The sequence below is a fragment of the Trachymyrmex cornetzi genome, unplaced genomic scaffold, assembly GCF_001594075.2.
Source record: "Trachymyrmex cornetzi isolate Tcor2-1 unplaced genomic scaffold, Tcor1.1 scaffold279, whole genome shotgun sequence".
Lineage (NCBI taxonomy): Eukaryota > Metazoa > Arthropoda > Insecta > Hymenoptera > Formicidae > Trachymyrmex > Trachymyrmex cornetzi.
In genome coordinates, this window is record NW_017297471.1 from 414,637 (window position 1) to 429,834 (window position 15,198).

At 33.9% G+C, this 15,198-nt stretch overlaps 1 protein-coding gene across 2 annotated transcripts in view; it reads left to right on the plus strand.

The window, feature by feature from the left end:
• The window catches only part of LOC108762163 (protein Wnt-11b-1), a 23,785-nt gene extending 9,770 nt beyond the window's left edge, over positions 1-14,015 (plus strand). For both annotated transcript variants that reach the window (XM_018509025.1, XM_018509026.1), the window contains exons 2-5: positions 341-582; positions 2,113-2,465; positions 4,006-4,277; positions 13,004-14,015. In XM_018509025.1, the coding sequence (XP_018364527.1) occupies positions 341-582; positions 2,113-2,465; positions 4,006-4,277; positions 13,004-13,178 (1,042 nt within the window). In that variant the 3' untranslated portion in view covers positions 13,179-14,015. The remainder of the gene's footprint in view (positions 1-340; positions 583-2,112; positions 2,466-4,005; positions 4,278-13,003) is intronic.
• The last annotated feature ends 1,183 nt before the right edge of the window (positions 14,016-15,198 follow it).

Sequence of the window (15,198 nt, forward strand, 5' to 3'; positions counted from 1 at the left end):
ATTTTGCCCCTATGCAAAAGATTTTTCATTAATTATCAAACACCCTGTATATAGTTTTAGCTTTTCAATCCTAAATTTTCTAATAAAGTCCATAAAGATTAAAATTGAGATTGGATTTGAATTTGATAAATCAGTTAAACTTGATATAGATTTTCTTTCTTCTTATTGATTAAATTCCAATCCAATTTTAATCTCTGGTCCAATATGGGCATGATACATCAGATGCGTTTAGATTTAATTTTTCCTTAATAGCTTTCCTAAAGCTTTTGGTAGTCAATATAAACACGGTTCTTTCTGCGGTGATAAAATTGCATATTTAAACGAAGAACATTGTGTTTAGCGGCCTCGGTCGCACAAGCGACACGCATACGTGGACCAGAGAGGCGTGCACCAGTGCGAAGAGCGCGGGTCTGTTGGAGAGGAAACAGGCGAGGGCATGCAGGGCTGCGCCGGATGTGATGCCTGCCTTGGTACAAGCCGCTAAAGATACGTCAACGGTATGCCAGCAGGCCTTCAGACATCGCAGATGGAACTGTAGCAGCATCGAGCGCGCGCCTGACTACACACCTGAATTACTTACAGGTCTGTCAACATGTTATCTGCCCAGCTTTTATACACTGAGAAAAATGATCTGGTTGGATTAAACAGTAATTCTGGTGGAAAATGGACGAATCAGAATTTTCTGGTTATGTCTATTATAATTCTAGTTGAGATAACTAGAATTCTGATTAATATAATTATTCTGGTAAAAATAAGAATTCTGGTAGATCAGGTTAAAATCCTTAGAGAAATTTAAATAACTTATTTATTGTAGGTACTAAAAATAGGCTGGTAATTAATTATTTATTTTAAGTATTAAAAATACTTTTTTAGTGCATTTAATACTCAGAATAAGTAATTAAACACTAACCAATTTAATATACTTAGAGTAATAAATTTTTCTAAAGAAATTTTATGTTATTTTTTACAAGCATTAAAAGTAAATTTAATAGCACCGGTGATCATTATGGGAGTCAACGTTCTTGACAAAATTGAAAATGACATAAAACGTCCGTATAAATTCTACGAGAGAGATTCAAGTATGATAATTGCAAAAATTGATTCCTTGTTTCGAAAGATATCAAAGATTACAGTACGAATTAAGGAAGTTAACAAGAAAAAAAAACAAGATATTAGATTTCTCTCGTCTTGCAATTTTAGAATTAGCACTGATTAAAAATTAAGTATTTAAATAAGAAAATACGTTGCCTATCGACTTTGCTCATAATAGATTTATAATCGCTGATTTTTGCACAACGGAGGGACGCGAAGTAGATGAAGGTTTCTGATGGAAAACGTATCGAATATCCTTTGAGGAATTCTGACGTAAATAGGAAGACCTGGCGGGCGCGTCTCAATTAGCGATCATTAACAAACCGTAGCTCCCCACGGTCTTCATCCTTCCTCTTCGCGACCGGGCCTCCGTTGGATTAATCGCTCGCGTTTCACGATGATTATATTGTAAATAAAAGTTCACTCGAGAGATCGAGATATCCTCCGTTAATGAGAAAACTGAGAAGCGCCAATGAGAGATACATTATACGATCACGAACGTAACCGTTCGCCGTTGTATTTTCCGCTCTCGAGAATACAATAATCAGCTTTTCCTCAATCATCTTGATTGACGAAGGAAGAAAGAATTGCATGGTCTTTAATTCAAGAACGTTACGACAAAATCTGATTTGACATCGTTATAATACATTAAACATAATCCGTGCATAATTGTTAAATTAAATTGGAATAAATTTGAAGATATTATGCTTATACGAAAGAATGGTTTTGCTGACAAAATCGAAAACTTAGCCAGATACAAATCTAAAAATAATTTGTTATAAAAAAGAATGCATCACGCTTAAGCTTCATATGTAATTATTTTGATAAACCAACAAAATTATTTTTAGATTTGTATCTAGCTAAATTTTAAAATATTTTAGCAAAAAATTTGCATACGTACTCTTTAAAATCTTTAGAGTGGAATCTAATTCTAAATAATGACAAAGAAGCGCAAGAAGACAATTGAGCTAGTGTTGAAAGATTCAATTTTTCACATTCCAATGAGCAAATTGATCGTAGGAACGCGAGAACAAGCCTTCGTCTATGCGATGTCGGCCGCCGCTGCGGTTTGGAGGCTCGCGCGAGGATGCGCTTTGGGGAGCTTGGCGGCTTGTTCTTGCGCGACTCCACCGCGAAGAGAGCCACCCTCGCCATCCGCGCTTATCTCGCCCTCATCCTTCACCACCATGTCCGTCTCTTTCGACACGCTGTCCGTAAGGAACTCGTTCAAGTGGGGCGGCTGCGGGGACGACGTGAGATCCGCTTCGAGGATGGCCAAGCGGTTTCTTCAGGGTGCAACGCCGCCTGGTACCGGAGGGACCGCCAAGTTTATGCACGCGGTCAATATGCACAACAATAGAGCGGGTCGGAGGGTGAGTGTTTACGATACCGCAACTGTTGATAACTCTGATAGAAATGTATGCAGTTTTCCTAGACACCTATTCAGTTACTATCTAATATTACTGTATTCTCATTAATTGTGCCAATACTGAGTAGGAAATGGACAAGAACTTGATAGAGTTTTATTCTGTCCATTTCACGAGCAGTTGGCTTGCTTATTAATCAATTTAATATCCATTATTTGTTGTGTTTCTATGCAGTAAATGGATTCAGATTTTATGCAACTTTTGTATGCAGTAACTGCAAACAAAGCGTTACATCCTGATTGGAATCCTAAGTAGTTTTCCTTCTCAGTTACTAGACAAAAGTTGGTGTAACTATTTAGTAACTGCTCAAAAAATGCATGAAATTTCTACCAGGGTAAGTAAGAAGAGCATTAGACGTACAGGTGGTCTACATTATTTAATTATTTTTGTGATTATTTTTCATTATTTCTGAAATTCCATAGAGTATATTAAAGATGTATCAAAAAATGTGATAAGAAAAATCCCTGGTAGAAATTTTATGCAGTATACGATTGGTTATTGGGAAGTTGTACTGACTTTTACCTAGTAACTGAACAACAACTGTTCAGAATACCAATCACAATGTAACGCTTTTCTCGCAGTTACTGCACAATAAAGAAGTTCAAAATCTGAATACTTACTAAGTAGTAAGAGAACAATAATACTAGAATAGGCTCTTCATTTAGGTCATTCACATAATCTGAATTATTCTATACAAAATTAATATTATATTAACGTAAGTAAAATAAGCAAAGTATCTATACTAAAATTCTTCGCTACTCACATATATTTCATTTCTGGGACTCATTCGTCATTTTTGATCTTTGATATTTACTGCTTCTAACTTCATTTTTTGCAATCTTTGTGATAGTCATACATGCTGTAAATGATTTAAAAACTAGTTCTTCTAGTTTTTTTTCTTTGCTCTACATTTCCGTACGCGTTCACGACTTTCACACATATTTAATTATTAACAATTTTACATAAACATAAAAATATGTTCAGTTATACACGTATCGCAATAATATATGCGTATACACATGACATGAGCACTGCGTAACTATAACTGGTAGAAAACTGGACAATTACATTTTTAGTATTGATACAAAATCTCTTGTACAGAATTGACCCAGATATTGCCTAGTAAAACTGCTTTAACTAATTTTGCCCAGTTGCTACGTAGTATTTTTGTACTATAAAGAGAAATCAGTAGTACTAGATAATAACTAACTGGGTGCTCAGTCAAACTGCACAAATTTCTACCAGGGATACTTTGAATCAAGATTTTGCCTACATAAAAAAATAAAACCAGTAAAGGATTCTATTGAGTATCTATCTTGATGAAATCATTTTTCATTATGAAGCTCTATCAATAAACTGAGAGACATACTTCAAATCGAGATTTTGTCTAATTGTAAGTAGATGAATGAAATCAGCCAAGGATTCTTGGTATTCTTGATTTTCGGAAAGAATGCGATATAATCGCGATTAACGCTTCGTCCGATAGGCGGTCGAGCAGTCCTTGACTTTGGAGTGTAAGTGCCACGGGGTGTCGGGTTCCTGCAGTGTGCGTACCTGCTGGCGCGGTCTAGGTGCATCGGGACCATCCGCCGCCGGAAGCCGTTTGCTACGCAGATACGCCACCGCGGCAGAGGTCAGGCTGAGATCTGGCGGCAGATTGCCGCCTTTGTATCACCACGATAATCTGCTCTATACCACCAAGAGTCCCGATTACTGCTTACCCGATAAGAAGAGAGGCAGCCTCGGCACGATAGGCAGGTCAGATACGTTCATCTTCCATGCGATGCGTAAAACTCATATTTTACTATTTAGTATCCGGTCTCTTCCGCTTTTATAAAGATAATTATAAGAGATAATTATAAGAGATAATTATAAGAGATAAAGAGAATATCGGAAGTCTTAGGCTGGTATTCATAATCGGTTCTTATATTTAAGATCGTCTTAAGATAGTCTTAAAATGTCATAAGCCAATCACAGAGCAAATGGCATCTTAAGATATTATTTAAGACGGTTTTAAAATAAGAACAGCCTACGAATATCGACCTTTAGATATCTCTATGGAGGTTTAAATAAAAAAATGTATGAAATACACAATATTTCCAAGACTTATGACTATAAGGTATAATCGTAAATCTTACATTCAGGAAATACAAATTCTTTTTAAATATATTCAACTTTATTAAAGTACACGAAAAAAGAACTTTGCTGAAGTATCTAAAAATTTAGGTAAATACAGATCTGAAAATAATTTTGTTAGATCAAAATAATATTGTAGAAAACTCAACTATGAAATGCAAAAGTTTTGACATTCTAGCAATCATCTTGAGCGTCCTACATAATTATTTTGATAATCCAACAAAGTTATTTTTAGATCTGTATCTAGCTAAATTTTTAAATACCGTTCTTTCCATATAGAAAATACAAAAAATAATAGGAACGTTACTCTCTTTAAAACGAATATGTTTTCAGGATGAAACTCGTTGGTGCTCGTAAATCGGTTTAACGTTTACTTGTTAAAAACTCTTAGTTTACGAGCTCGTGCGATGTATAAGTACATAATATAAATTTTAGTTTTGATACGGTCGCGATATCGAGCGAATAAGGTGGCTCGAATTGCATTTTAACGTGACTGGTAGTGCACGAAGAAGGATTTATCAACATATTGCGTGAAAAGCGCTTTCTTCATGCGACTGCCGTTCATTAACGAAGGAGCAACGAGCGAAGAACGTGACGAGTTTCACTACGAACGATGTCGATTATCGCGTTAACTGCATCGTTAAAAAAACCGTATGTATGGGTAACAAATGTGCAATGTTCTTTCTTGTAAGAAAACAGGAATCGTTTTTCCTTCAAATACACCGAGAAAATTTTATATTTAAAATTGTTATAATGTGATAGTAGCTGCGGTCTTCATGTAAATTATAAGTTTAAATGCTATAGTTATTTTTTTTAAAAACAATAATATAACGTAATTTTTACACTTTTTCATAGTAAAAATTTTTGATTACAAAATCAAATATATCTAGCAAATTTTGTTTACGTATCATAGTAAAAATTAACTATTTTCATGTTAGAATATGGCTTAACAAAATAATTACTTTATTTATGTGATAAAAATTAGTATTACCATAGCAAAAGTTAAGTCGGATTCATGTTGTGAGAGTCCATCAAAAATACAAGACATAGTAAAGTGTAATTTAAAATATATAATATTGTATTAAAACTTAATATAAAATTTTCTCCGTGTATCTAGACCCAAATAGTCTTTTGAGCTAACGAATAAATAAAAAGGAAAGTAGAAGTTTAGCTGTCACTTAATAACGCGAAGATGGCCCTCTTGGTTCCTCTCATTCCTTAACAAGAAAAAAAATGAGGACAACTTGGCAGGAAGAAAAGTAGAATGGTGGCTTCATATGAAGGGACGTAAAGGGAGAGACAGGATGTAAGGATCAGCCGACTACTTTTTTCGGTAGCCGCGGGCTAAAGAACCTTCTTCTTCTTTCGAACGCAGTAGTCCATACATCCTCGTGATAGGTCGTTAACTTTTCTTGTAATACGCAAATTATTTATGTTCTCGCGATTTATCTACTGGAAGCAGTAGAAACAAATAAATCTAGTCTCAGTCCTTGAAAATTGTCTTTCACTGATTTTGCTGAAAGTTCTAAACTCATACAGCACAAAAGCTTGCAGTAACATTGATGCAATATTTGCAATGTTACTGCAATATTACTAGAATGATCTGTGCTATACAGGAAATTTTGCTGAATGCAGATCTGAAAATAATTTTGATGAACTATAAAAAATTACTGGAAATTAAAAAATAATGAGCAATATTCCAAATATTTTGCAACCTATTCTAGCAACCAGTTTGAGTTTTAAACAAAATTATTTTGATGGTTCAGCAAAATTATTTTCAATTCTGTATTTCGTAAAATTTTAGATTTTGCAGCAAAATCGTTCTTTCCGTGAATTGATTTCGGCTGAATCGCTAAAAGCTAAATATCAAGGATCGATGTATATCCCCTTTTATGATTTTTCTTACAGAATTAGCGCGTAATTTTATTTCGCGTAAATACGTCTGTTAATAGTGAGCTCGTGCGACTTTATCGCACGCACTGTCCTAGTCTGGTTATAGGTAGGCATGTAAAAGTACGAAAAACCATTAGCACCGTCATAAGCTCAGCTTTTATGAGGCACTCAGGTCATCGCTGATTGCAACTTCCCTTTAAGTCCGCTTATACTCATCTCAGTCGTAATCGAAATATTCCGTCGATCGTTATTTCAAGGCAGTATCGGTGAAGATCTTTCCTATATATTATTTTACAGCTTGCACTTTTTGCAAAAGTTGTTATAGCAATCCTCCATAATCGCTAACGATCTACGAAAAACTAGCTCAAATAGTTACGACAGTCAATTTTACTTCAGCAATGCAAACCTGTTTTTTTTTTGTATATTAACGCTTCTCATGTGTTTTCCATGAACGTAAAATATGAATCATTTATTATATAATATTTATTTGTCTACAAAAAATTGTTATGATTAAAAAACATTTTTATACAATAATAATTACACAATATAAATTCTTAATTCATTCATAATCTTTTCCAATTCTGGTTTTTTCGGTTTTTTCTTTTTTTTGGTTTTTCAATAATACTTGGATAGCATCTGGTAATCACGTATTTGACGAGAATATATTTTTATTTATAACATCCTGACTCTGAATTCTCTGCAACTTCACAATTTCTGCGTTGGAAATCTACTTGTTCGAATTCGTATTATTGTATATTGTAATTTTCATTAAATTTGCGAACGCGCGATTTTTGGTATCAAGAGAAAAAATTTTTAATTTGTTTTGTCAGATAAAAATTGTTTATCTATGTGTAACTTTATATTCTTAATGTACTGAAGATGGTCAAATATTGACCGAAACGTTTACTTATTTTACATTAAATACACGTTTTAAGCAAATTACATCAAGCGTTGTGGCTGTATGCTCTTTATTGTTTACATTTGTTATTTTTAAGCCACCTAACTATCTTTATTTAATTCAATTCTGATTAATTTGACCGCTGCTCAAAAGAAAAACAACGTAGAGAAAAGAAGCTACGTTCCCGTAAAACATGGATATTTTTCTCATAAACCAGTATTCATATATACAATGAGAAAACATGTATTAAATTTTAATAAATATTTGTTCAAATAGTACTAGATGTATAATCGAATATATTTATTTGATACAAGAACCATATTTTTATTTAGTAAATGTAAGTAACTTATCGTTTACTTACATATTATGTAAGTAAACGATAAGTTATTATTCACACAAATATTTATTATAATGTAATATATTTTTGCTGATCCATTTTTATTTCAAGACCATCTTAAACAATGTCTTAAGATGCTAGCATGGTCCTGTGATTGGTTTATGATATTTTAAGCCTATACTTAAGATGGTCTTAAATATAAGAATCGACTACGAATACCGACCACAGTATCAGCCGGAGGCGTCGGGCTGCATTGGGTGCTAATAAAATTTCCTTATCCTGTTCCTCTCTTTTCGTTTCTAGGGGACGTAATGCCTAGCCACACGCGACGAATTTCTTTCCGATTCTTTCGAGCTCGGTTAATCACGTCGTGGCAGATAGCCAGGCTTATTTATGCGAGCGTGCCAGTAATTACGTGTGTGAGGCGAGAACGAGAGAGGAGAAGATAGGTCTCTCGGAGATAGGGTGCGTCTCGCCATCCAGACGACGCTCGGTCGTCTCGAACCTGTTCTCGAAACCGAATGAACACGCATGTTTTACGATGCCTTGTTCGACAGACTTGTTCGCCGCGCGAATACCGTTACGACAGGACCCATTCACGGTCTTATTGCTGTTCTTTTTCCGCCGCCACTACCGTCTGAGAGTGTTAACGTTAATTTTTGCTATATGCCGTTTCGCGAGTTAGCGCTACCGTTCGAAGAGCTCTTTTCGGCAAAAATGCTTTACGACCTCCCGAGGAGTTATTGTGTCGCGAGATTTTTTATGAATTCAAATTGGATATCAAATTGTCATTCTGTAAATTATATTTTTATTTTTAGACCGCATATGTGAGAAACACAATCAATACTAGAAATTTAAATTTTCTATTACTAGAAATTTAAATTGCCTATTACGGTCGAAGCTGGATCTTCGTTGCTTTAAAATAATTCAATCTTGAATTACTAATATATACTATATATGTACTTGCATATATACCATATTGTAGTCTTTTTCAAACTGCGCGCCGAATTGTTTTTCCGGACTAAATAAACGCAAATAAAACTACTCTAGTAATCGCGAATTAAATTGACAAGCAATTTAATAATTTGATGCTACTATCAAGCATCATATATTATAAAGATGTTATATTAAAACTGTTAATAAATTTATTGCGAAAAATATTACCTCGGCCGGGACTTGAACTCTGATCTCTTGCATACCGTGCGAGCGTCCTAAGCCTTTGGTAGACCATCGAGGCAGTTTGAAAAAGACTACAATATAGTATTTACTATATTGTATATAGTATTTACTATATTGTAGTCTTTTTCAAACTGCCTCGATGGTCTACCAAAGGCTTAGGACGCTCGCACGGTATGCAAGAGATCAGAGTTCAAGTCCCGGCCGAGGTAATATTTTTCGCAATAAATTTATTAACAGTTTTAATATAACATCTTTATAATATATGATGCTTGATAGTAGCATCAAATTATTAAATTGCTTGTCAATTTAATTCGCGATTACTAGAGTAGTTTTAATTGCGTTTATTTAGTCCGGAAAAACAATTCGGCGCGCAGTTTGAAAAAGACTACAATATGGTATATATGCAAGTACATATATAGTATATATTAGTAATTCAAGATTGAATTATTTTAAAGCAACGAAGATCCAGCTCTTCGACCGTAATAGGCATTTAAATTTCTAGTATTGATTCTGTAAATTCTTTGAAGTGGAATCTTACTGTAAAGATTGAAAATTGAGTCAGTCTTGAAAAAGAGTAGCTCAATTTTCAATTTTTAATAAGATTTTACTTTTTAGAGTAAGATTTACTTTAAAGTTTTAGAAAGTGAAGTACATATCTAAAACTTTAGCTTATGATCTGAAAATAATTTTATTGGACTATCAAAAATAATTATGTAAGATGCTTACAAGCATGATAAACAATGTGTGCAAAAAATTTTAACATTCTAGTAACCACCTTAAACATTCTACATAACAAAATTATTTTCAAGTCTGTATTTAGCTAAATATTTAGCGAAAGGGCTGTTCTTTCCGTGTAATATCTGTTATTTGTAGAACATGAATTATTTCGAAATGAAATCATTGTATATTGAATCCTGCTCGTTTAAGTCACACTATACAATATATTAACAGGATATACAATATATTAATTCATTTATCGTGAGCGAACCAAAGAAAGACGCGAACCGTATCCACTTCGGAAAGAAGGACGGCATTTGTAACACTGTGATTGCATTCGTCACGGATTTTCCGGCGGCAGAAAGGAGACGGCTCTCCATCGCCTTCCAATTATCCACGCTTCGCTCTGCGTGAGTTAAGATCACCCACGGCATTCCGGAGATGACTAGGATCATGAGATGCGGGAAGTAATGGACGCACATGGCAGTTCCGGTGAATCTTTTATCTCGGTCTATAAATCGCGTCTCATTGTTCGTATTTCGCGTTGCAAGAAACGGCGCGAAACAGGATGCTCGCACAGATTACGTATTGGATGTAAGATATAAATAAAACAACATCCTTGCGTGCCAACTACAATGACCCATATTCTTTTGTTGTAGATTTAATGTTACATTTAGCCGTTAAATCCGATTGTAATTTACGCTGTAAAAATGCGAATGATAAAATACGTAGTGGTGATGCGAAAAATGTTACTTTTAATTAAATTTAAAATAACGAGATCTAGAATTTTCTAAAAAAAAAAAAGATTAAAATATTTTTAAATAAACAGAAATATTTCTAATTGAAAACAATTTTAAATACTTCAGCAAAACTGTTCTTTCTGTGGAAATATTGGTCTCACTGTGATTTAATCTCATTAAAAATTTGATCATATACAGTAAAAAAGAAAATGTTAATTTTAACATTTTTTACGTGTCCCAGGAGATCCACTCTAAATTTTAAGTTAAAGTAACTCATTCGTCTTGTGTTATTTATTAACGAACTAATAATGTTAAATAATTGACACAATACTTTACATTTATATTTGTTATTTTGACTTTAAGGGTGATTTAAAACTAACGTATAAAATAAGTAGAGTACATAGAAGAGTAGTTGCAGTAACTCGTAAGAAAATGTTAATAAAACATTTTTATTCGTATAATGTGAATGAAAAAATTCTTAGATATTAAATTGACTTTGAGATATATAAATTAATTGAAACAATTGTGTTAAAAACACTCAAAATAATATTCCATTTTTAATTGACATACGCAATTGTTAAGTTAGAAAGGTGACATGGATTTAACACGTCAAAATATTACAAAAATAATAACATATCAGTTGTATATTGATTTTACATTCAAGTAATAATCAAAATGTGGTAACACAAGAAAAATTCTAGGACGCACGATTTTTTACTGTGTAGATTCAGCTAGCTAACGCAAAATAGTTTTAAGATATTATAAAAATCGAGAACGTATCCTTCGTCGTATGAATGTGGACGATTTTTCGTAGTTTCACGAGTAATTGACGATCTCATTGGTTCATTAGTGAACAAACCAACTCTCTATTCCTTCGATCAATTAATATATCTCGGCCTATCTAGCCCGGATATTAGTTTCTTTCGCCGCGAACGCGATTTCGCGCGTAGCTATCAATTCCGCGACGAGATTTATCAGCGACGCGCGACGTGCTTTTCTTGTTCTCTCCCTGACGACGCGCGAACAGGATCCGATAATTTCGTGAGAGACGATTACCGTGGGCTCTAATCCGACGTTTGTTTCGGACACGCCGATATTTCATTCGCCGAACGCTGATATATGGCGTCAGGTTCTTTGGACCGCCACCGACTCGTCTCGCCGGTTTACAGCTTCCAACCCAGTAATTATAAGCCCGCGTATAATTATACAAAATGGGCGTTGCGAATGTTTATCACACCGTGTTCGACCAGTGTTCCGTGTCACGACATAACGCTTCTCGGAAAGATCCTTTTCTTTTTCTTGACACCGCGTAATCTACACGGTAGTCTCGATCGCCCGCAAAAGCGGGCATCTTTAGTACCTTTACGGCATCAGAGGTGGGCGTCATGCAAATCGATTAATAATGGAGTCCGAGGAGCTTTAACGAAGTAACCGGAGGAGAAGTTTCGACGAGGCCATTGAGATAATACAGTCCACCGTTACGGGCCGTGAAGATGAATAACACTCTTACGAGTACACTAATTACACGAGTTTCTTCCCCGAAAGAAACGAGAAAGATATCGCTGTCTAATTATGGCAAACATGAAACCTAATCCGTTTGTAATATCCGGTATAATCGTGATCAGATAAAATGATAGTATCGATAATAAAATAGTTCGTTACATTGCTGTTAGGAAAGTATATATATTGTATACGTTAAAATTAATTTGAATAATATTTTATCTTCGATGATATAAATCTTTTCAAATCCTTTTCCTTTCTGCGATACACGCCACACTGATTTTTATTAATACTTGACTATTTATATTTTATATTATGCGGCTGATTCATTGCGCTGAAAATAGTAGTTTATAATTATAAGTGGACGTCATTAGATCGACAAGAATAAAATAAATCAAATAAAAAAAGCATTCTATTTTTGGCCGAAGCAGATCTATGGTGCTATGCTTACTAATGTTCATGTATGTACGCTCTAAATTTCTTGCAGTGAAATCTCACTTCAAGAGAGTGAAAATGCAACCACCCTTGAAAAAAAGTGAAAATATTTCACTTCTTGAAAAAAAAGTGACGATCTTCACTCTTTTGTGAAATCTTACTTGTTTGGAATGAGATTTCACTTTTTTGAAAATTCACTCTAAAAAGAGTGAAGATCATCACTCTTTTTTCAAAAAGTGAAATATTTTCACTTTTTTTCAAGGGTGGTTGCATTTTCACTTTCTTGGAGTGAGATTTCACTGTAGGAAATTTAGAGTGTAGATTTACTAATTTGTAAGACTATATACAAATATATTTGTAAATTTATAGATTTACAATTATAAATAGATATTAGATCGATAAGAATACATCAAATAAGAAATGTTTGTAAGCCTACATTGTAAGATTCTTTAATATGATTAGTTATACATTTAGATCCGGCAAGGAGCTTATAAAAAGGCAAGAACCAATGCAAAACTGCTTTCATTGCTGAAGTCTTGAATTTTAGCAGTGGCAATGAATTTTGAAAGCCGAAAGAAGTACTATCATTAATATATTTAATATATATTTTTTAGCCATGATTACAAGATGGAAAAAAATTCTTTTGCAGACAATGCAACGGCAGCAGTTCCGGCTATGAGGGATGCGAGTACCTTTGCTGCGGCCGCGGCCACGTGACCAGGACTGAGCAGATCTACGAAAGATGCGACTGCAAGTACATCAGCTGCTGCTACGTCAAGTGCAAAACATGCAGCCGGATCGTGAAGACGTACGAGTGCAATTAAGAATAACGCGAATTGTCCGGGACAATTGGCGACGGAGATGTGTAATCTCCGCTTGACAAAGAAGAAATAAATTCGCGCGCGTGAGCGCGTTGCAAATTAAGCTAAAATTAATTAATTAATTTTGCGAGATGCGTTCGCATATAAAAATCCCGATCCGGGATGATAATTATTTAGGCGATAAATTATTTAACGTGAATGTGTACGACTCTCTCTCTTTCGCGTGGCGGTACGTAGTAAAAAGAGTTATTTATATCGTGCTACTTGCTATTTATTCGATGTGTGTGCGTGTATTGCGGCAGATGATTGCGAATAAACGCGTTCATTCCTGCCGACAGATTCGCGGAGTTAAATGTAAATCGGCGTTGTCGACGTCGATGTGTTATCGTCGTCGCAACCTCGAGAACGTAGATCAGAGCAGTGTACATAGAATGCTCGATATTTCGATGTAACCTACATTTACATTCTGCAAATACACGTTGCTTGGAAATGGCGGCCGACTTTATCCTTTTTCCTGATTCTCGCAATATTTATATATGTATGTACAATTTGATATTCGTGTCGAATGTATGTACGACAAGATTCAATTTCCAAACTGGAAAACTTGCGCTTGATTATGAATAATTCAGCAGCCGAGAGGCAAAGCGTTGCGAATTCGTTTCGACAGAAACGGCGCGGCGGTCAGATAATATTATGCCTTGAGAGAAAAAAATTTCTTTCCTGCTATAAACGAAAGATTTACAGTTAATCAATATGCATTTAATGAGAACTACTTTATGAGTAGTACCAATAAGTATCGCTTTTTATGAGACAATGAAATTATACTGCTAATTAGAACGCATATTCTTTACGAGGACAACATAAATGTGTTACATTAATTATACGGATCATTTGACATTTCGTATTACGTTTATTAAAACTATTTATCTGTTAATTTGTGGAAACTCAAGTAATAAGCGAGATGTTTGTTTGCGACCACCCTTTATTTATTATTGCAATGCAACAGATCCTTAGAGAAATTTATTAATACTGTAAATATTAAATTAATTAGTGATTAATTATATATTTTTGAACAAATTATATATTTCGATTAAAAGCACTTTACTAAGAATAGTGTTTTTAATATTTAAAATAATTATCACTAAACTATATAATTCAATCTTTCATTCGCTATAAAATCTTTAAAGTTATCATAGATATATATATATATATATATATATATATACTTGGATTGTAAATTCTAGCTAGCAGATAAATTTAAATGTAAAAAGTCAAAAATAAAATACAATTCAACTTGTATGATGGTAAAGATCGATTTGCTTTAGTAGCAAAATTTATTGGCATAATATTGTTTAACATATTCCTATGCTAATATTTATGTCTTGTCATCAATGAATTGTGTTATTCAGGTGTTGTTAAAGCTTTGACAAATCTTTCTCTCTACTAAAATTTTTTTAGATTTATGTATAAAACTTATATAATATTATAATCTGAAATTAAAAAATTGCTGTTTTTCTAAAACATTTTTTGTTAACAAAAAAATTAAAATTTTATGTTGTTGACGAAAGATTAATATACTTACAGTATTAAATTTTTCTAAACGGAAAATGTTGCATTGTAAGTAAAATAATGTTTCAATGTGTAGTAAACATCATAATAAGTACAATCTCTGTAAATATTACAAATGTTACCTGTTTCCGGGTAACTTCTTCCTTTCTTTATGATATATGTTGCGCACGTTAGATCCAATCTGTTGGGTAACCGATTTGCATAAATTACAATAATAAAAGATCACGACTGATTTGATCATAATTCCGAAACGACCGAAACTCAAAATGGCGAATGGCGGTGAAAGCGACAGATTTCAGAAATTAGTGTTCAGGAACCCACCAAAAACGTCATCAGTTTGTCCAATAGAAAAATTTTCTGGGGATTTTTCAGAAAACGAATCCTATTGGATATTGCACATTCCAGAATTTGATCGTTTTTATGCCGGCCGTAGATGTCGTAAGGTCTGTTCATG